This window comes from Hemicordylus capensis, chromosome 1 (genome assembly GCF_027244095.1).
Source record: "Hemicordylus capensis ecotype Gifberg chromosome 1, rHemCap1.1.pri, whole genome shotgun sequence".
Taxonomy (NCBI): domain Eukaryota; kingdom Metazoa; phylum Chordata; class Lepidosauria; order Squamata; family Cordylidae; genus Hemicordylus; species Hemicordylus capensis.
Genome location: NC_069657.1, coordinates 450,640,588 through 450,664,009, shown reverse-complemented (window position 1 = coordinate 450,664,009; position 23,422 = coordinate 450,640,588). Strand labels below are relative to the sequence as shown.

At 44.1% G+C, this 23,422-nt stretch overlaps 1 protein-coding gene across 1 annotated transcript; it reads right to left on the bottom strand.

Annotated features, from left to right (window-relative positions):
* Positions 1-2,825: 2,825 nt before the first annotated feature.
* On the bottom strand, positions 2,826-8,290 carry LOC128324134 (gallinacin-10-like). The gene is made up of 3 exons (XM_053248329.1): positions 8,134-8,290; positions 5,001-5,136; positions 2,826-3,209 (listed from the first exon to the last, which is right to left on the bottom strand). Exons 1-3 carry the CDS (start codon positions 8,189-8,191, stop codon positions 3,197-3,199), a joined length of 207 nt encoding a protein of 68 aa, XP_053104304.1. The 5' UTR covers positions 8,192-8,290; the 3' UTR covers positions 2,826-3,196.
* Positions 8,291-23,422: the final 15,132 nt, after the last annotated feature.

Here is a 23,422-nt window from a genome sequence, read left to right as displayed (position 1 = left end):
AACTTTAAAAATGGCACCCCCCTTCAAGTGGCGCCTGGGACATGTGCCCTCCCTGCCCCATCCTAGATAAGCCCCTCGACAGAGGGAATGTGACTCTGCTGAGCCTTTTGAATCTCTTGGAGGCTTTCAATACTATTGGCCATGGTATCCGGTCAGGACGCTTGAAGGAGGTGCGATTGGGTGGCACTGTTTTACAGTGGTTCTGTTCCTACCTCTCTGGCAGATTCCAGATGGTGTCACTTGGAGACTGTTGTTCTGAAAAGCGAGAGCTAAAGTGTGGAGTTCCACAAGGCTCCATACTGTCTCCAATGCCTTTTTTCATCTACATGAAACTGTTGGGAGCGCTTGTCAATAATTTTGGTCTGGGATGCTATCAATATGCTGATTACACCCAGATATATTTCTCTGTACCAATTTCATCAGGAAATGGCACGACCCCTGTAAGTGCCTGCCTGGAGGTGATATTGGGCTGGATGAGGGATAACAGGCTGAAGATGAATCTAAACAAGACGGAGATACTGTCTGTAGGGGGTCGGGATCTGAGAGATGGTTTAGATCTGCCGATTCTGGATGGGGTTACATTCCCCTAAAAGATCAGTTTCGTAGTTTCGGCGTGCTCCTGGATCCCAAGATCTCCCTGGTTTCTCAGGTTGAAGCCATGGCCAGGAGTGCTTTTTATCAGCTTCGGCTGATATGCCAGATGTGTCCAGAAAAATGACCTTAAAACAGTAGTACATATGCTGGTAACCTCTAGGCTTGATTGCTGTAATGCACTCTACGTGGGCCTGCCTTTGTATGTAGATCGGAAACTACAATTGATACAAAATGTGGCTGCCAGATTGGTCTCTGGGTTACCCTGAAGGGACCATATAACACCGATTTTAAAAGAACTGCACTGGCTGCCAATATGTTTCCAAACAAAATGCAAAGTACTGGTTTTTACCTATAAAGCCCTTAATGACTTTAGTCCTGGGTACTTAAGAGAGTGCCTTTTTTGTCATGAATCCTGTCACCTATTAAGATCATCTGGAGAGGTCCGGTTATGGTTGCTGCCAACCCATTTGGTGGCAATTTGGGACTGCGCCTTTTCTGTGGCTGCCCCAGGGCTTTGGAATGGGCTCCCTGCTGAAATAAGAGCATCTCCTTCTCTGTTTGTTTTTAGGAGGACTCTGAGACATATCTGTTTTCCCAGGCTTTTAACCAAATTTTATATTTTAATGTGTGTGTTTTTCTATTATGGTTTTTATCTGTTTTATAAATTTTAAATGTTTTACATTTTATATTATGTTTTTAATTTGTACATCGCCTAGAGAGTACAGGTGAAACTCGGAAAATTAGAATATCGTGCAAAAGTCCATTAATTTCAGTAATGCAAATTAAAAGGTGAAACTGATATATGAGACAGATGCATTACATGCAAAGCAAGATAAGTCAAGCCTTAATTTGTTATAATTGTGATGATCATGGCGTACAGCTCATGAAAACCCCAAATCCACAATCCCAGAAAATTAGAATATTACATGGAACCAAGAAGACAAGGATAGAACAATATCGGACCTCTGAAAAGCATATAGTGTACTGTGCTTGATTGGCCAGCAAACTCACCTGACCTGACCCCATAGAGAATCTATGGGGCATTGCCAAGAGAAGGATGAGAGACATGAGACCAAACAATGCAGAAGAGCTGAAGGCCGCTAATGAAGCATCCTGGTCTTCCATAACACCTCAGCAGTGCCACAGGCTGATAGCATCCATGCCACGCCGCATTGAGGCAGTAATTGCTGCAAAAGGGGCCCAAACCAAGTACAGAATACATATGCATGCTTATACTTTTCAGAGGTCCGATATTGTTCTATTCTTTATTCCTTGTCTTCTTGGTTCCATGTAATATTCTAATTTTCTGGGATTGTGGATTTGGGGTTTTCATGAGCTGTACGCCATGATCATCACAATTATAACAAATTAAGGCTTGACTTATCTCGCTTTGCATGTAATGCGTCTGTCTCATATATCAGTTTCACCTTTTAATTTGCATTACTGAAATTAATGGACTTTTGCACGATATTCTAATTTTCCGAGTTTCACCTGTACTACATCTGGCAGGATAGAAAGTCAATAAAATAAATAAATAACAAATAAATAATTAACCTATGGAAGTCTTTGCCACAAGATGTGGCGACAGCCACCAGTCTGGATGGCTTTCAGAAGGCCTTAGATAAATTCATGGAGAACCAGTCGATCAATGGCTACTAGTCTTAGTAGGCCACTTCCAGCCTCAGAGGCAAGAAGCCTCTGAATACCAGCTGCAGGGGAGTCACAGCAGTAGAGAGGGCACATCTTCAACTCCTGCCTGCGAGCTTCCCAGAGGCATCTGGTGAGCCACTGTGTAACACAGGATGCTGGACTAGATGGGTCTTGGGCCTGATTCAGCAGGGCTGTTCTTATGTTACCAGTGCTTATATTATTCTACTTAACTTTCACATTGAACTTCACCATCTGCGCCACTCAAAATGACAGGCTGTGCCATCTCTTCGCAAGTGGCAAAAGTAGTAGCTCTATATTTCCCCATTGAAATCCAAATCCAAATCAAACTCAGAAGGGGGATTGATCAGTGTCAAGTACCAGAAAAGATCTCTGTCCCTGGTAAATATGGAAAGTAGGAGAGATGATGATATGAGCAATAAGCTTGACCATTTTATTTTTAACAAGTTTGATGTGTTCTTGTGTTCCTACGTTTGGGCTCTCTGAAGAGTATATTTTAGTTTTTCCACCTCTGTCCCCACTGTTTTTAAGTGCATTTAAAATAAGCAAGATCACAGACACAATATTTATACATTTTTCTTTTTATTAATCTGAAGAATAAAGTAACAACAATCCTGACCCCTTATGATGTATTTCAAGGAAGTGTGCATGAAAATGACCTATTTAATATTAGAAACACCCATGTGAGATAGGAAGTGGGAGGCATGCAAGATCTCAGCTTGGCTTCTGTGTCTGTTAACAAAACACAGACAGGAAAGCGGAGAACTGCTGGGAGAGGAAGGATTTGCAATCAAGCCACAGATTCTGGGTTCACTGGTGATGCATTCATAGGAAACTTCCTTTCAGTGGTGAACAACAAGGGAGTGTTGTGGATTTGCTTCTGGAAGAGGAGTCATGTTGATGTGAGTGGAGCAATCAGGGCATGAAGCTCTTCTCAGGAAGCAATTCTGTAAAGGTAAAAAAACCCAAAATTAATCATTTCTAGTACAATCCCAAAGGCTGCTGTTACAGCTTATTGAACCGCTGCTACTAATGCAGAGGGATCATGGCAGCTGAAAGGTGAGATAAAGCAGCCACTTAAAGAATATCATTTTTGCTTCAACTGCTCAGTCCTTAACCGTTTGGGTTTTGTGGAGGAGAGCTGAATGAGTGGACATGTGTGAAATGTGATGACACCTGCCTAATTCCACATGCATAGATGAGGAGGGGGCTGGCTTTAGGCAAAATAGCCCACCTGTCCTTGCTGCTGCTTTCCTTCTCCTTGGGCACTGCATACTATACAGTTAACAAATAGCAAGCCGCTAAGCTCAGCTCAGTGCCCCCTTGAGGTGGGCACCTTGGGCGACTGCTCGGCTCACCACCCATAAACCTGGCTCTGTATGGATGCTTTGAACATGGAGAGCCCCTTCTGGAATGGCCGAACCTTCTTGCAGAAGGCATTGCACACATATTCCTTATGTGGATATGAGTGGAAAGTGTGCCATCATGTGTGATGTGCATTGCCATGTACACCCATCAAGCACATGCCTATTTTGTCCGAGGCACGTGGGTTTGGACATCGCAGCATGTTTATTTATTTGATATTTTATTTTTGCATGTCTGTAACACTTAAATCAAAGATTTTGAAGTTCTTTCACCCTCTCACCCTTTGCTTCTGCCTGGGTCCTGCTATTTACACTAAAAAGAACAAACATGAAGGGAGAAGCCATATGAGCCGTCTCATGCCGAGTTTAGAGTTCAGAGATGGGAGAACCTCAGACTTCGAGCCTACAATGGGGTGGAGGGTGCATTTTCAGGGTGAACTTATTGGTGAGGAAGGTTAAGCACCTACTCTTTCCCCCCTGATTCTCCCCTACAAATATGGGGGAAGGACCATAGCTCAGTGGAAGAGCATCTGCTTTGCATGCGTAAGGTCCTAGGTCCAGTCTCTGGTGGCATCTCCAGGTAGGGCTGGGAAATAGCCATCTGAGACCACGGAGAGCTGCGGCCAATCAGTGTAGACAGTATTGAGCTAGAAGGATCAATTTTGTGACTGGGTATAAGGTGACTTCTGATGCTACCCATGTATTTAAATCTCACGCCAATATCCATTCATTTCGTGTTAGGCAGCAAGCATGGTGGTAGTGGTAGATCCACCCGGAGGGTTGATTCACATCACCCGGAGGGTTGATGCATGCATATCGGTTTGACTGTTCTGCTTGATACCTTTCAGCCGACCATGTGAATGGAATTTGCTAAAAGCTCTGCAGTCTTCAGGAAGGTGATATGGAAGTTCTGTCTATGGTGGCAGAGGAGTGATACTTCCCACATGCCAGGCATTGTGCCCATTGCACCCATTGTGATCCTTGCAACTTCCAGCAGGTGTGTTCGTGTGCTTTTTGGTATAATCCTCCGGCACGTTATGCACAACTAAGTGTAGGGAAATACCACCATGAGCCCTTCTGTCCCCATTGTTATCTCACGGAATACTGTATTTACCTGAATTGAAGATGACTCTGAATTTAAGATGACCCCTTTAAAAAGTAGAGATTAAATACAGGTCATGCCTGCATTTACTCAGAAGGAACAGGACTCTGAATTTAAGACAAACTCCTAATTTCTACTATTGAAAAAATTGGAAAAAAACTAGTCTTGGATTCAGGTAAATACAGTAACAATCATGGACTTGTTGAAGCAGAAAGTAAATAGCAGAAACAACAAGCAAAAACCTTTAAAGCTAAGGGCAGCAAGTTACCTACTTTGTACAGCAATTCATTCCTCCATGGCAGCTTCCCGATACTTCGAAAGTTGGAGGACATGCTGACACCTGGCAGAAACCATTTTTAGCCCTGCAGGCCATGGTAGAGGCAAGATCCGCAGGAGGCTGAGCATAACCTAGTCACAGAACACAAAGTGTTAGCTTCTTGGCTTTCATCCTAAGGCAACAAGCAAGGAGCAGTTGTGAGCATTACAGCCTTACTGGTTTTCAAACGGGTTCTTCTAACTGGTCAAATTAAAATTCTTTCAATTGGTTATGGATGGTTTTTGTGTGTTTCTATATGGATGCAAACCACCTAGACTAGAGCCAATTGGCTTGGGTCAAATAGAAATATGATAAAACAGATAGATAAATAATAAATTGCCATTTTAACTGGGTTTGAGGCATCCTATTCAGAGGGCCATGGAAATCTTCCAAGAGTGTATTTGTTGCCATAACCTGACACTTGACCCAGCCCATTGATGTCGAACATTTATCCCTCTCCCCTCCCCCTCCCCCTCCTTCTACTTCTTCTTTTTCTTCTTCAGCCAGCATTTATATTAACAGTGATGGCTGTCAAATGAGGAGACCAATCTTTTCCCGAGCCTTTTCTCTAGGCTAATAGCTAAAGATGCTTCCTTATTAAGTCCTGTTGGCTAGGAAATGCTTGATTAAATGAGCACTGATAACTGCTGGCTAACAGCTTCTGTTCACCTCCTTTGCTTGAGTCAGTGCTGGAGAGGAACTGACTTGCCTTGACTTTGCCTTGGTATATCATCAGGGGAATGAGGACACTACAATGGGCCTCCCCAATCTGAAGGCATTTGGCGGGCTGACAGCACAATGAGATCAGCAGACCCTCAGTGGCCACAGAGGAGATCAGAGTAGAACTTCTCATGAACTCCCAAGCCTCCATTGGCCTCTAGCTGTGTGGGTAGTCATATCTTAATTGTCTCCTCAGGGTGCTCAGTGTGTGTAGACCAAGCATAGATTAGTCTACCATTCTTGATTCTGGAATCCATTCTGGAGTTTTAGCAAACACTTTTTGGAATAGAACTTTATGGTCCCAGCTACGTATTTTTATTCCTAAAATGTCTTGGATCCTATGTATTGGCCAATCTAAGTTTCCTTCATCATAATCATAATAGTTGCAAATTTTGGCTGAGGGGGATTGCTTGAGCTTTCTAGTGATGTCCCCTTCAGGGCATGGCATGCTGGGAATGAATAACAGCTTTGAGGTGTTGCCTAGAGTTCAGTGCTAGAGCACCTGTTTGCATTTAGAAGATCAAGATTCACTGCCTATCATTTTTAGGTGGGAGTGGAAAGACACCCCCCCATGAGGTCCTGGAGAGCTACTACTGGTCAACATAGACAATACTGAGCAAGATGAACCAATCTGGGCTGATATGACAGCTTCCTATGTCCAGGTAGTCATTCTCTTCATGGCTTGCTTGTGCATCTGAAAGGCCATCATTAGAACCAAACTCCTGACTAGATGCATCTTGGCCTAATTCAAGAAGGCAGTACTAGTGTCCTTTGTTGCTCAAAGGTATTTTTGTTAACTGTTCATAAAAGATATTCTACAGCAGGGTTTCTCAACGTGTGGGTCCCCGGAAGTTATTGGACTTCAACTCCCATAATCCCCAGCCCCAGTGGCCTTTGGCTGGGAATTATGGGAGCTGAAGTCCAATTACATCTGGGGACCCACACGTTGAGAATCCCTGTTCTACAGGAACCCTCTGAAGCTTGACTATCTTTGGGGGCAGGGCTGAGCTTTGCTGGATAACAGCTGTGCTTCTATAAGGAGGAGGCTTTTGAGATCAATAACATGAATTGACAATGGTATATACCTTTGAAGGTTCTGGTCTAGTAGTGTATGCCTGTGTGCACTTAGATATCAATTAAATAATTAGGACAGTGTAGATAATTGCATCCTCAAGTGAAACTTTTTTTAAAAGCATGAATTTTAAGTAAGACATTGAGAAACTGGAATGGATTCAGAGGAGGGCAAAAAAGGTGGTAACAGGTCTGGAACCAAGTCCTGTGAGGAATAATTGGATGAGTAGGCTATGATTAGCATGGAGAAGAGAAGAGAAGAGAAGAGGAGAAGAGAAGAGGGGAGGGTGGAGCAGATTTGTTCTCTGTTGCTACTGAGGGCAGAACCAGAACCCATGGTTTGAAATTTCAAGAAGCAGATTTATGCTAGAAATGAAGAAGCATTTCCTAACTGTAAGAGCTAATTCACAGTGGAACCATCTGCCTAGTGCAGTGGTAGACTCTCTTTGCTGCAAGTTTTCAGAAGCTGGACAGCTAACTGTCCAAATAGGCAGCTAGACTAGTGTGTGTGTGTGTGTGTGTGTGTGTGTGTGTATTACATGTATATATCGCTCTATCCAAATGGCTCTGGGCAGTGCACAACAGCAAAAACAAAACCTGGGTTGGTCATTTTCTAAACAATCAATATAAAACAATTTTTAAAACAGTTTTAAACCATTAACAATTAAAGCATTAAAAACATTTTTTAAACCCTGGAAGGCCAGGCCAAATAGACAGGTTTTAAGGGCTCTCTTGAAGGCCAAGAATGAACTCAAACTACAGATTTCTGCCGGGAGTGCATTCCACAGCCCAGGGGCAGCTACAAAGAAAGCCCACCTCTGAGTCACCACCAGACGTACTGGTGGAAACTGGAGGTGGACCCCTCAGATGACCTTAACGTGTGGTTGGGATCATGCAGAAGGCGGCACTCTCTAAGGTAACCTGGACCTAAGCCATTCAGCCATTAATAACCAGCATTTTGTATGTTGCCTAGAAACATATAGGCAGCCAGTACAACTGTTTTAAAACAGGCATCTCTCTGGGTCACCCCAGAGACCAGTCTGGCTGCGCATTTTGAACTAACTGAAGTTTTCTTTCTAGTCTTCAAATAGAAGATCTCCAAGTTCGTTCCAGCTCTATCATTTAAATCTGATGTTGCTCACTTTGAGCATCTGGAATGATGCATTTTGGAAATATAATGACCTAGTTAAAATAATAATATTCTCACTCCTTTCCCTTAATCAGACAATCCATATTCTTTCCTTGTTTTCAGTGGGAGGTTGGGTGGAATTTCATCCTATCTAAATTCTTGTCCTTACCTGGGGAAACCTGGAAGAGGAGGACAGCAATAGCAAAGAAGAAGAATAGGATCCTCATGGTTGATATTTTGATAGCTGTTGAGCTTTGGTGGGTAGAAGAAACTCACAAGGCTGGTCCGGCCAGAAGATCTTTGGAGGACAAGGCTGGAGACTCCTCATAGATTTATAGAAATGATTATGCAATCTAGGTACGTAGGTTACCTGTCAATAAGTAACTGTCCCCGATGATTTGGAAAATTTGCTGGCTGCAGCCTGTTAATAGCACATTTCAGTAATGGACTAATAAAGAATGATGCAAGGGGCATGGTTGAAATCCATTAACCTGGCTACCTCTTATATAACTTGAACTTTTCAAGTCACATTTTGTTCTGTGTGGCCCAAGCAGTTGGGAAAGTTTCTTTGGGGAGGGCAAAGTATCAATAAAGCTATGTGCTTCTCAAAGAGTTATATTCAGAGTGGATCAGAAGCTACTATCTAACCCTCTATCTAGTCCTGCCCTTGATTTTGCTTGTCACCAGTGTTCCCTCTAACAGGGATTCCCAGACATTGTTGACTACAACTTCCATGATCCCCAGCCAAAGTCCATTGCTGCTGGGGATGCTGGGAGTTGTAGTTAACAACGTCTAGGAATCCCTGTTAGAGGGAACACTGCTTGTCACTATGAATAGTGGCTGAAATCATTTCATTTGATACTGCATTGGTTTTTCTTAAAACTGATTAAGCTACTAGTGAATCATCTTTAGATATATGGGCATGTTAGCAACACTTGTGAAAGAAGTGTAAAATGACGCCCAATTTAATAAGGAGGGCTATCGCTTGTCATTAGGTTAAAACGTAATTTATAATATGGTTCTTCATTAAAGTCAGACACCAGAGCTAAAACTAGCCTCAAAAATTATACAAGTAGTGCTCTTAGCTTTCAGCCCTTCTGCTTAAAATCATTTTAGCTGATTTGGCTTCTGAGGAAATAAGTTGAAGCTTATGAAGAGCACGTGTAGTCATGCTCTTGCCATGACTATATATCCACATTGGTGTGTCCTAAGTCCAGAAAACTGCAAACAGGCCAACAATCAGGTTAATGCACCTCCAAAACATGCCGTAGATAACATGGGCATAACTCAGACGCAGACCTATGCATGGGGTACATGTCTTTTTAATTTAATTTTATTTTTGTTCTTGTTTCTTGCTGGAATCGATCTTGAGCATTTTTAGATGTCAGTAAGTTGGAAAGCATCCAGCTGGTAATGAAAGTGCTTTGCCAGCTGGAGAGGGCGAGGGGCCACCACGCATTCCCAGCACTGGTCTTGCCCACTGTGTTGGCATGAAGATGCAGGGGGAGGGCGTGGCTGGCACAGAGCCTCAGAAGCTTGTCCTGGGCATCCAGGAGCCTTGAGTGTGTAGGTGTATTTGCCACTGATATAAGCCCAGTGCAGTGTGTTCTAAACACAGAAAAATTGCCACCTGGCCAACTCCAAAAAAGTGGCCAGATCAATGTACCTCCAGAAATTCAATAGATACAGGGGCTGACATCTGGATTAATAGTACACTTGTGGGAGGAGATTGTGTTTGTGAAGGGATGTTGTGCAGATGAGTTCCACTACTTTTGGAGCTTGCATTCCAGACTCATGTTTCACTAGCGCAGTGACTGGTGTTTTTTTGGGGGGGGGGGGGCGGGGGCAACTTGGCCAAAAAATGTTTGGTGTGGGAGCCAGGTCATATGCCGGCACCACCTCCCTTGCCTCCCACCAACTCTGCTTGCTGTATTGTGTAATGGCATTCTAAACTGCTGCACTCTCTCTCTCTATCTCTCTATCTATTTATTATTTATTAAAACATTTTTATACCGCCCAAAACTTATGTCTCTGGGCAGTTTACAACAGAATAAAAACAAAGTAAAACATTTGTTAAAACAAAAATGGCGGCCGGGGGGGGGGAAACCACACACATTACAACAATTAAAAACTTCAAAACAATACTTTAAAACAGCATTAAAACCATTACAACCATTAATTAAAAGCCTGGGTGAAGAAATGTGTTTTTAAAGACCTTTTAAAAGCTGTCAGAGATGGGGAGGCTCTTATTTCACTAGGGAGCCCATTCCAAAGCCTCGGGGCAGCAGCGGAGAAGGCCCGTCCCTGAGTGGCCACCAGACAAGCCGGTGGCAGCTGCAGACGGACCTCTCCAGCAAATCTCAGTGGGCGGTGGGGTTCATGCAGAAGGAGGCGTTCCCTAAATACCCAGGGCCCAAACTCTACTTAATAGCAGAATATGCCTGGTGACAAATTAAATGGGCTTCAACATCTGTTATTAATCAGAAGAAAAACTCATCAGTCTGGTTTTCTTGAAACTTGTGCTATTAATCTCCTATAAATATTGGTAGTAGTGACAGTGATGGTAGTATTTTACCCTTCTTTGACACTAGCCTGCAGTTCTCAGTATTATATTCATTAGGCAATTGTCCTTTTCATTGTGCATCACATGATGGAGGTTTTCTAGAGTGGTTGGCCTATGCAAGTGGTGTTTGGATGTCCTTCTTCAGCCCCACTATTGGAATAGAATACTGATAGGGAGGTGCAAATTGATTCAAATTCAAATCGATTCAACTCAAAACTGGGTGATTCAAGTGATTCTAATTTGAATAAAATCACCTCTTAAAAAGGCATTTCAATATGAATTCAATTTTAGAGCTGTTTGACACCTTTTAAAAATGATTCAGGACTCCTGATTGGTTAAAAAGGGCACCCAAACAGGCTTGAATCAATCCAAATTTGAATTGAATTTTTGGACCAGATTCAAATTTGATTTGAATTTTTGGAATTTGATTTGAATTTGAAATGAATCAAAAATTCATTTCATGAACATGGGATGTGGGTGGCAGAGAGTAAGGGGAATAATGGTGCAGAACAGCAACATAGTCTGTTTGCCTCAGTCAGTAGCCTTATTCAACCATTACACTGTACATGCATACAGATGTCTATACACATGCACATGTTTTTATGTGAATGATTGTATCTGTATTAATTTTAAAAATAAACCTGGGTGCAGAGTCCCACAAATGTGGGATGCACATAAGTAGTGTATTGCTGTATCTGCATTCAGCATAACATAAGAATAACTACTCTCCATGCAGATCTGTATGCACATACACTATACACAGATTATACGTGCATTGAACTTAATGGATGAATAGGGCTATTGAAAAGCATTAAGGTATCAACTGTGCATGAACTTCTGGATGGGAGAAAACTCCACATGAAGCAATAGGAAAATTCCACAGATCTCGTATATGTACGTGTGTGCTGATTGCTTAAAATGGAATAATACTAGTTTTTAGAAAATAATAAAATAAAATAAACAGAGACCACGAGCAGAATCATTTACAATGTGGTTAATGTATAAACGCTCCAGGCTATGAGTCATACAGCTGCTCAAAGACTTTCGGGGTTTCTGTACAGGAGTGAGCAAAGTCTGGAAATAAATGGCACAGGTGATCGCTCCTACTCAGTGATTCAATAACGTCATTCAGTGGCTGGTTCATATTGGAGCAGACGATGCTACTGTATGGACAGCTTGACCCTAAGCTGTATAGAGCTTTGTAGGTTAAAACTATAATTGGATGATGATGATGATGATGAAACTATAATTTGAGTTGTGTCCAGAAAGAAAATGGAAGCCAGACACTGCCTGTCAGTATTTCAGTTTCCATAGGAAAATAGGAAGCTGCCATATACTGAGTCAGACCATTGGTCCATCTAGCTCGATATTGTCTACACAGACTGGCAGTGGCTTCTCCAAGGTTATAGGCAGAGATCTCTTTCTGTCCTATCTGGAGATGCCAGGGAGGGAACTTGGAACCTAGATGCTCTTCCCAGAGCAGCCCTACCCCCTAACCGAATATCTGACAGTGCTCACATGTAGTCTCACATTCAAATGCAAACCAGGGCACACCCTGCTTAGCAAAGGGGACAATTCATGCCTGCTGCCACAAGACCGGCTCACCTCCTTATTCTGTGTCACTAGAATTTTCTAAATGGGTCAGCCATTGCAATACTCTGATCTGTCATATTCTAGCCAACATAAGCTGCGACCTTCCCACCAAATGGACATATTTCTCATGGCCAGTCCCTATTTTCTGTTCCCTGTCCATGGAAATCGTTGCAGTATTTTGTCCCAGTTCTTTTTCCTGGAGGTTGCCTTCTGAGAATCAATGTGGTTATTCTTTTTATTTAACAGGGGGAGAGTAACTGGCTCTATCCACCCCCAGCACAGCATCTGTCCACTGACTGTTCCTGGTGTCTATCTTATGTTTCTTTTTAGATTGTGAGCTCTTTGGGGACAGGGATCCATTTTATTTGTTTGTCTGTTTGTTATTTCTCTATGTAAAACACTTAGGAAACTTTTGTTGAAAAGCGGTATATAAATACTTGTTGTTGTTCTTAATGTTTGAAGACTTGTGCTGAAATTTCTCCCAAGTGAAGTTTGAAATAATTCCAGGATTCCTCCTTGGAGAAATGGAGAGCTTTCTCAGGAGGGTTTCTCCACAAGTTACATAGGAACATAGGAAGCTGCCATATACTGAGTCAGACCATTGGTCTATCTAGCTCAGTATTGTCTTCACAGACTGGCAGCGGCTTCTCCAAGGTTGCAGGCAGGGATCTCTCTCAGCCCTACCTTGGAGATGCTGCCAGGGAGGGGACTTGGAACCTTCTACTCTTCCCAAAGTAGCTCCATCCTCTGAGGGGAATATCTTACAGTGCTTACACTTCTAGTTTCCCATTCAAATGCAACCAGGGCAGACCCTGCTTAGCTAAGGGGACAAGTCATGCTTGCTACCACAAGAGCAGCTCTCCTCTCCCTAAGCTGTTAGAGCTTTCCAATGGTTAATCTCAAATGCTCTCCCTTCCCCAAAGCGTCCTATTGCCCTGTGGGGCAAAATATAAGTTTCACAAAGATACCTTAATGTTTTGTCCTCAAGGGCAAATAACAGATTCAGGGGTCATTTTAACCGCAAAATGGCACATTCTCCAGTCACACATCCCCCCTCCCCCTCGGCCTCACTTTCAACGGTGTAGAATCCAAAAGAAAGAGTCAGGTCAAGTCAAGTTTTATTTATGGTCCTAGACCAAACAATCCATACATGCAAAAGGAAAGTGTTGTGATATGCAAGGACAAGGCAGTGGAGTGGATTAAGGAATATTGATAGTTTAATGAAAGAAAGAATATAAAACATTGTTCCTTGCTCTTTCATTATCTACACACACACACAACACACACACACACACACACACAGAGTACAGTTCAAGTCAACCATGTGGAAGCTGCTTTTAATTGCTACTTATGACAATTATCATGAAAATGCTGGTCAACATCTTCATTAATGCAGCACTTGTGCAAGGAGGTTGCCCTGGCACAAGATTCCTGCACTAGCTGGCTGCACTAATCCTGCAACTTTCACCCCAGGCTAGTGCTGCGCTAGTGCAAGCAATATATGCACTCATGCAATGGTCCAACAACTTGCAGGACACCTCATAAGTTTTAAAGGGAAATTTTGTGCAAGCGTGTAAGAGGGCAACTTGTGGCTTTGCATGGCTACGCAATCTTCTTCCACCAGTGCAGCTTTATTTATTGTGCGTGTGTAGCATTAGTCAGGATGGCAGTAGGGATATGTGAATTGATTCAAATTTGAATTGATCCAACCCGAATCTGGCTGATTCAAATGATTCAAAGTTGAATTGAATCACCCCATAACAGGGGTAATTTGATTAAAATTTGAATCAAATCAGCCAGATTCAAATTCTAATCAATTCAACAACAGTTTAGGAATAACGTATCCCTGATATCCCTAATAACTACGGATAATTTATCCATTATCTGCCATTAGACATCTCTTCCATCTAAGCTAGTTTATATCACTGCATCCTGCAACGATGAATTCCCAAAGACAATTATGCACTGTCTTGGTCTTTGTCTCGATCTGCTTCCCAGTGGCATAGAAGGAGGAGAATGGGCCTGTGCCTCATGCAGTGAACATGGGCAGTCCCCCCCTTGCAGCAGCGCCCCCTCACAGTAGGGCCCCCGCTGTCATCACCTCCCACCACTGCGCACCCAGTTCCCACACATGAGCCCTGATGGAGATATAGGGCATATGTGTTCCTTCATTCCCAGATGGCCCCAATAGGATGGGCCTGACAGTCATGCGGGTGGTTGGAGGAACACTGGCCAGCCAGCTGGTGTGGGGAGAGGGAGGGGAGCGGGGAGTGAGGCAGCTCCCAGATGTTGGGCAGCTCATGTCCTTTGAACCCATCTGCCCAATTACACGTCTGCTCCATCCCTGCAACTCTTCTGCTGTTATGCTTCTTTTTTTTAAAAAAAGCAAGCTTCATTGCTAGTGCATTTCTCTATTTGGTTGAAACACTGATAATTTTTTCTGAACTCTAGGGGTGTGCAATTTAGATTTTTGGTGTTTCGATTCAGATCTGAATCAAAACACCCCCAATTTGTTTTTGGGTCTGAATCTGACCCATCCGAATCAATTCGAATCCGAATTAATCCAAATCCAAATCCAAATCTGAATAGATTCAGATCAATAAAACAGGTCACAGGGCCAAAAGAGTGGGGTGGGGTGGTAGTTCCTAATGGGTGAAGGCTACCACCCAAATTGCAGAGGGATTGGGCAAAGGGCTGGTTTTTGGTGAATAGTTGAAGTTTACTCATCTTTAAGGTTTTCCCCTATAAGGTATAATGGAGGTTTCAGCAGCCCCATAAGTGCACTTGGAGGGTGCTGGGGTGGCCCAGAGAGAGTGGTGGTGTAGTGCACATAGGGTGTCAACCACCCCCATGGGTTTCTAACCCATGGAGAACAGGGTTCTGTTGTTTCTGAGGTGTTCTGAGTGTAGATTCTTTGGTAGCAAATTAGATTTTCAATACAAACCATGAATCTACTCTTATTTGCTACCAAAGAATCTACACTCAGTGTATAGATGTCTGTATACTTGTAAATGCGTTTGCATGAAAGACTGTACCTGTGTTAGTTTTAAAAGTGAACTTGGATACAGGCCCTTCAAATGCATGGAACAGATAGGAAGTGTTATTCGGTACCTGCGTTAGGCATAACATGTGAATGACTGTACCTGTGTACAGACCTGTCCCTTTGTACACAGTACACTCATTGTATGAGTGTTGAACATAACATGTGAATGGGCCTCCAGAGACAGAGAGCATCACCAAAAATCCCCCCTTCCCACATGGGTGCAGTAGAGGGCAACCAAGATGATCAGGGGACTGAAGCACCTTCCTCAGGAGGCAAGGCTACAGTATCTGAGGCTTTTTAGTTTGGAAAAGAGGCGACTAAGGGGAGACATGGTAGAGCTTTATAAAATTATGCATGGAGTAGAGGGGAATGGAGCCACCTAATGGCACAGCGGGGAAATGCCTGACTAACAAGCAGAAGGTTGCTGGTTTGAATCTCCGCTGGTACTATATTGGGCAGCAGTGATATAGGAAGATGCTGAAAGGCATTATTTCACACTGCACAGGAGGAGGCGATGGTAAACCCCTCCTGTATTCTACCAAAAAAATCCCACAGGGCTCTGTGGGTGCCAGGAGTCGAAATCGACTTGACGGCACACTTTACTTTATCTTTAGAGGGGAGTGGACACAGAGAGATTTCTCCCTCTCTCACAACACTAGAACCAGGGGTCATCCCATGAAACTGATGGCCAAAGAATTTAGGACCAACAAAAGGAAGTACTTTTTCACACAGCACATAACTAATCTATGGAATACTCTGGCACACGATGTGGTGATGGCCACTAGCTTGGATGGCTTTAAAAGTGTCTTAGACAAATTCATGGAGGACAGGTCTATCAATGGCTGCTAATCTAACGGCTAAAGGCCACCTCCAGTCTCAGAGGCTGGATACCTCTAAATACCAGTTGCAGGGGAGCAACAGCAGGAGAAAGAGCATGCCCTCAGCTCTTGCCTGTGGGCTCCCTAGAGGCATCTGGTGGGCCACTGTGTGAAACAGGATGCTGGACTAGATAGGCCTTGGGCCTGATTCAGCAGGGCTGTTCTTATGTTCTTAAGTGCTTTGCGGCACAGATGCATCTTCCTGGCATGTCCACATGACCTTAGTCAAGATGTAAGCCAGTGGCAGTAAGCCAGAGGCAGTTACATATGAAGCTGCCTACTATGGAGGCAGATAATTAGGCCATATAGCCCAGTATTGTCTAACTCTGACTGTCAGCAGTTTTCCAGAGACACAGGCTAAGAGCTTTCTCATTATTTGCTGCCTAAACTGGAGATGTCAGGATTGAACCTGGATGTCGGCTTGAATTCAGGACAGGCAAAAGGGAGAACTTCATGCAGTGCGGAATTGACAAATGGAATTCCTTGCTCTAAACTGTGTTGATGATCACCCGGGTTAAAGCTTTCTCAACATATTGGAAGTATTTATGGCGGATGGGTATTTCAATGGCTATAATCACGGTTCGAGCAGTGATTCGAGCCCTGGTTGGGATCAAGGAGAAGGGTGCGTTAAGAAAGAGAAGAGCTGTTCCTTACCTGCTCTCTGCTGTTGGATGCAGCTTCCTGCATCGTAAGGACCTGCTCTCCTCTGTCGTAAAGCTTCCACTCCCCAATCCCAACCAGGGCTCAAACTGCCGTTTCAGCACATCCCTACTATAACCCAGGGCTGTACAACTTCAGCCCTCCTATAGATGTTGGACTGCAATTCCCATTACTCCTGACTATTGGCCACTGTGGTCAGGAATGATGGGAGTTGTAGTCCAAAATCCGCTGGAGGGCTGAAATTACGTAGCCCTATTCGCACTCAAGACAGCTAAGCGCTGCCTCCTGACTCAGAAGAAATGAACCAACAAACACTGGAGGCAAGTCACAGACGAGTGGTTTTCTCTATCTCTTTCTGCTTGTTAGTTTCCCCAGAGCATTTGCTTGGCCATTGTTGAGTGCTAGAATGGTCTGATGGAGAGTTATGGTGGTCTTGTGACGACATCTACATGCCTCCCTTCCGATTTGCATCATAGAGAAATACAAAATTATTTGAGTTTGTAATTTGTGCAGATACCTGGGAATATTCAAACTGGCTATGCCAGAGAATGACCTTTCTAGCCCAGTTCAGGCCATACGATGGAAGCCAACTCAGCTGTTTGATTTCTGTCACAGATCAGAAACTTGCAGTTAGAGCTGACACAGGCTGTTGCCCATTCACTATGTTCATTTGCCAAGGTTCATTTAGCTTTCAAGGCCATGCTTTCCGGGACAGGCCTTGTCACCATAGCAATCATGAGGTCAGGCAAGAACACCTGAGCAAAATTCCTTTACAGACCCATATGAAATGCCCCACACAGTGTCCTCTTTCCGTTATGGAAGGCAATTGAAAGCTCCTGGGGTCTGTTTTATTATTCATAGTGTTAATAATGCAGCAAAACATCAACTCAAGGGGATTCTTTTTATTTAACAAAACACACTGATGGCAATTAGGAAACAGATGCTGTATTGTGAAAGGCAGTGTGTGCCAAAATATCCTGAATGTTGCAAGAGGACTTTGGTCTGGCATCTGAAAGTCAGGAGGGGTGTGTGGGTGGGTGGGAGAGGAAGTGTTCATCTGTGTGGGTGGACTCAGACAAAATATTAGAGTAATCCTTTCTTGGAACCTGTACATGGGTAAGGCTAACCTGCTTCACTTCTTGTGCCTGTGATTTGTTGACTCGTGGGAGAGGGCTCAGTCTCCCTCTGTTCATGCAAGCCAGGCTACTCCAACCCAGCTCCCTGTTTAGGATTTTGTGACGACATGGAAAATTGTGGGGCAGATTTTATGATGGAGAAAGGAGGCATGATTGCCGAATTGGATAGTGCTAATAATGAATGAATGAATGATGGTGATGATGATAACATGAACAACAACAACAACTTCCGACTACAAACAGACAAACATCTGCCACACAATACACCAGATATAACTGTAGCCAAGAAGAAAGAAAAACAAGTCAAAATAATCGACATAGCAATACCAGGGGATAGCAGAATAGAAGAAAAAGAAATAGAAAAGATCACAAAATACAAAGATCTACAAATTGAAATTGAAAGGCTGTGGCAGAAAAAGACCAAAATAATCCCAGTAGTAATTGGAGCCCTGGGTGCAGTTCCAAAAGACCTTGAAGAGCCCCTCAACACCATAGGGGCCACAGAAATCACCATCAGCCAATTACAAAAAAGAACTTTACTGGGAACAGCCTATATTCTGCGGCGAAATCTATAACAACAGCAACAACATTGACAATAAAATTCAGCCATCCCAGGTCCTTGGGAAGGACTCGATGTCTGGATAAAACAAACCAGTCAATAACACCTCTCTGACTGTGTAAATAAATAAATAATACCTAAATAATAATGAATGAATGAATGAGCCATTAGGCTCATTAAGACATTTTGTTTTTATACGTCTTGTGAACCGCCCAGGGACGTTTTTGTATGGGGCTGTATAATAATGTAAGAAATAATAAAATAAACATGAATGGCACTCATGGTTACAGCACTCTCACTTCCCCCATCTCTCTAGCCACTCACAGCTACAGTGGCATTCATGTGAAGAGGGACATGCAATAACCAGGATGCCATTCTCATGATCGGATGCCTCAGGTACCCGACACAGTGATGGCACTTCCCTTTTCACACAGACATGGCTAGAGAGTGATCAGGGGCCTAGAGCACCTTCCTTATGAGGCAAGGCTACAACACCTGGGGCTGTTTGGTTTAGAAAAAAGATGACTGTGGGGAGACATGATAGAGGTCTATAAAATCATGCATGGTGTGGAGAAAGTGGAGAGAGAGAAATTCTTCTCCCTCTCACATAACACTAGAACCAGGGGTCATCCCATGAAATTGATGGCCAGGAAATCGAGGACCAGCAAACGGAGGTACTTTTTCACACAATGCATAATCAATTTGTGGAATTCTCTGCAACGAGATGTGGTGACAGCCAACAACCTGGATGGCTTTAAGAGGGGTTTGGATAACTTCATGGAGGAGAGGTCTATCATCGGCTACTAGTTGGAGGGCTATAGGCTACCTCCAGCCTCAGAGGCAGGATGCCTCTGAGTACCAGTTGCAGGGGAGTAACAGCAGGAGAGAGGGCATGCCTTCATCTCTCTTGTCTGTGGTCTTCTCAGAGGCATCTGGTGGGCCACTGTGTGAAACAGGATGCTGGACTATATGGGCCTTGGGCCTGATCCAGAAGAACTGTTCTTATGTAGAGCAGGGATGGGTGTCAGTTCCAGGCAGAGGTGCACTTAGGTAATTTTGGAACCTGGACCTAAAAGCCTTTGGAGTCTGTCCCCCTGCCCCACTTGCTGGAGACCCCCCCCTCCACATTATCCCCCTACACACACACACACACACACACACACACACACACAATTTTTAACACATGGGTTCTCAAAGACACAAGGAGCAATTGAACTCACTAGAATGTAAGAATATACAATGGTTCTATGCAAATATGCATAGCAGAAACATTTCAACTCGCAACTTAACATTTTCCCATCCCACGTATTTCTTTCCCATTCCCGCCTCTGTCTCTAAAGCACCCGGCGCAGGTCATAATCACACTCAGCTGGCTGGTGCAGTGCAGGCCACCCGCAACCACACCACCCAGGACAGAGAGGATTTGGGGCCCCCAAAGGGGTGTGGAAGCTTTGGACTTTGGCCCTGAAGTCCAGGGCTGAGAGCACCAGGGCGGGACTCCCTACCCAACATTTCTCACTGTAACTGTGAGTGCCACTTGTCTTACTGACAGCTGAAGAGGGCTCCTGTTGAGGAGCCCTACTAACTGGGCAAAGAGGCACCTTTTTAATGTGGTGATTCTCTTTGTTTAGCAGGGGGAGAGTAACTGGCCCTCTCCACCCCCAGCACAGCATCCCTCCTGTGACTGTTGCTGGTGTCTATCTTAGGTTTCTTTTTAGATTGTGAGCCCTGTGGGGACAGGCATCCATCTTTCTTATTTATTTATTTATTTATTTATTTATTGTTTCACTCTGTAAACCGCTCTTGTTGAAAAGCGGTATATAAATATTTGTTGTCTGTTTGACCTGTTTGACCTTTCCTTTTGTTCTTGCAAACTGGGTCTCATGAAAAGTTGAAGAAATGAAGTGATTCATAAGAAAAATATGTTTGCTTGTTAATAATTTAATTTAAGGTATAAGTAAAGTTGTGCCGTTGAGTCTGTGTCGACTCCTGGCACCCACATACAGTGAGGGAAATAAGTATTTGATCCCCTGCTGATTTTGTCCGTTTGCCCTCTGACACAGAAATGACCAGGCTATAGTTGGAATGGTAGGTTTATTGTAGCTGTGAGAGACGGAATAACAACAAACAAACCCTCAAAAGCCCAGTGCCCAAAAGTCGGCGATGGATTTGCATTGTAGTGAGGGAAATAAGTATTCGATCCCCTATCAACCAGCAAGATTTCAGGCTCCCAGGTGTCTTTTCACTATATGCAGTTAACGAGCTGAGATGAGGAACACCCTCTGTAAGGGAGTGCTCCTAATCCCAGCTTGTGACAGTACCTGTATAAAAGACACCTGTCCATAGAAGCAAGCAATCACTCAGCTTCCAAACTCACCACCATGCCCAAGACCAAAGAGCTGTCGAAGGATGTCAGGGACAAGGTTGTAGACCTACACAAGGCTGGACTGGGCTACAAGACTATCGCCAAGCAGCTTGGTGAGAAGGTGACTACAGTTGGCACGATAACTCACAAATGGAAGAAACACAAAACAACTGTCAATCTCCCTCGGTCTGGGGCTCCATGCAAGATCTCACCTCGTGGAGTTGCAATGATCATGAGAACGGTGACAAAGCAGCCCAGAACTACACGGGGGGAACTTGTCAATGATTTCAGGGCAGCTGGAACCATAGTCACCAAGAAAACAATTGGTAACACACTATGCCGTGAAGGACTGAAATCTTGCAGTGCCCATCCCCACCGTCAAACATGGAGGAGGACACATTATGCTTTGGGGGTGTTTTTCTGCTAAGGGGACAGGACACCTTCACCGCATCGAAGGGACGATGGACAGGACCATGTACCATCAGATCTTGGGTGAGCACCTCCTTCCCTCAGCCAGGGCATTGAGAATGGGTCGTGGATGGGTATTCCAGCATGACAATGACCCAAAACACACAGCCAAGGCAACAAAGGAGTGGCTCAAGAAGAAGCACATGAAGGTCCTGGAGTGGCCCAGCCAGTCTCCAGACCTTAATCCCATAGAAAATCTGTGGAGGGAGCTGAAGGTTAGGGTTGCCAAACATCAGCCTCGAAACCTTTCTGACTTGGAGAGGATCTGCAAAGAGGAGTGGGACAACATCCCTCCTGGGTTGTGTGCAAACCTGGTGGCCAACTACAAGAAACGTCTGACCTCTGTGATTGCCAACAAGGGTTTTGTCACCAAGTGCTAAGACATCTTTTGTGAAGGGATCAAATACTTATTTCCCTCACTACAATGCAAATCCATCGCTGACTTTTGGGCACTGGGCTTTTGAGGGTTTGTTTGTTGTTATTCCGTCTCTCACAGCTACAATAAACCTACCATTCCAACTATAGCCTGGTCATTTCTGTGTCAGAGGGCAAATGGACAAAATCAGCAGGGGATCAAATACTTATTTCCCTCACTGTAGCCCTGTACTTTTCTTTGGTGGAATACAGTAGGGGTTTAACATTGCCTCCTTCCACGCAGTGTGAGATGATGCCTTTCAGTACCTTCCTATATCGCTGCTGCCCGATATAGGTAGGAACATAGGAAGCTGCCATATACCAAGTCAGACCATTGGTCCATCTAGCTCAGTATTGCCCTCACAGAATGGCAGCGGCTTCTCCGAGGTTGCAGGCAGGAATCTCTCTCAGCCCTATCTTGGAGATGCTGCCAAGGAGGGAACTTGGAACCTTCTGCTCTTCGCAGAGTGGCTCCATCTGCTGAGGGGAATATTTTTCAGTGCTCACACTTCTAGTCTCCCATTCATATGCAAACAGGGCAGACCCTGCTTAACTAAATGGACAAGTCATGCTTGCTACCACAAGACCAGCTCTCCCAGACTATAGTGTTCCCCATAGTCTGGAAAACATACCAGCAGAGATACCAACCAGTGACCTCTTGTTCCCTAGGCAAGTTACTTCCCCACTGTGCCATCAGGTGGCTAAACACCGCCTTTAACGTTGAGGTTTTAAGGAGGCTTACATAAATTGAAAAGAGAGCAATCATAACCACTCTCATCATAAAAGGGGAATAATAATCTCTTTTTTAAAGCACCAAATCAAGAAGTAGAACAGAGTCCACTTGAAAAATGTGAGCCCTTTGGGGACCAGGAGCCATTTCATTCATTCATTCATTCATTCATTCATTCATATCTGTGTAAACTGCTTTGGGAACCTTGGATGAAATGTGGTATATAAATAATTGTCATATTCATCTTTGTAAAATCCAGCTGAAAATCCAGTTGGAAAATGCCCCTGGATCAGCATTCAGCTGAAAGCACCTAAATGTTAAAGGTCGGGGTGGGGGGAGCCAAATTTCCCCAGGGGAAGGGCGTTCCACAGAGAGAAGGCCACCACAGAGAAGGCCCTTCCCCAAGGGACTGCTTATCAAAAGCTGGATTGGGCAGGCCATGCAGGTGGAGGCACAAGCTCTGTGGGAAGCTGTTGAACCAGCAAGGAGCAGGTGATGACTGAAGATTAGCAGAGGCCCCACCCCCACACCTAGGGCAGCCCTCCTCCTGAGGAGATACATAGGCAGGATCCCCCCTCCTCCTGAGGAGACCAATCAGGAGGAAGGCCCCAAACAGCTATGCATGTGCTCCATCTCAGGGGCAAGGAGAGACAGTTGTCTTTGGGCCCACAGCCTTGCCCCCACCCGAGGCAAGTCACATGATTGACTCCCGCAGCCGCGCACCCCCCTGGGCTTCCTTCAGTTGTATTCATCCTATGAAATGGATGTGGTTGTTAAGACCTGGAGCTTCCAGAACAGCATGTCTTTCTCTAGTACCATTCAATGACTTGCATCATCCACAATGTACAAAACCTTTTAAAAAATAATTTAGGATGATGTTCTATTGTGGCACATAGGAGATAGATAGATATAAAACTTTACTATGTTTTTTGTTACCACTATTCAGCCTCATTTAAGATTTCTTTACTTCATGAGCTGAGCTTCAGTGAGGGTGAGCCTATTTTAAAATCTTGTCTCGGGGCCCACTCCAACATTGTTACATCCCTGCT

Coding starts and splice junctions, on each gene's coding strand:
- LOC128324134 (XM_053248329.1), bottom strand. CDS start 8,191: ATGAGGATCCTATTCTTCTTCTTTGCTATTGCTGTCCTCCTCTTCCAG. Junction 5,137..8,133: donor CCTCTTCCAGGTTTCCCCAG/GTAAGGACAAGA, acceptor TTCTGTGACTAG/GTTATGCTCAGCCTCCTGCG.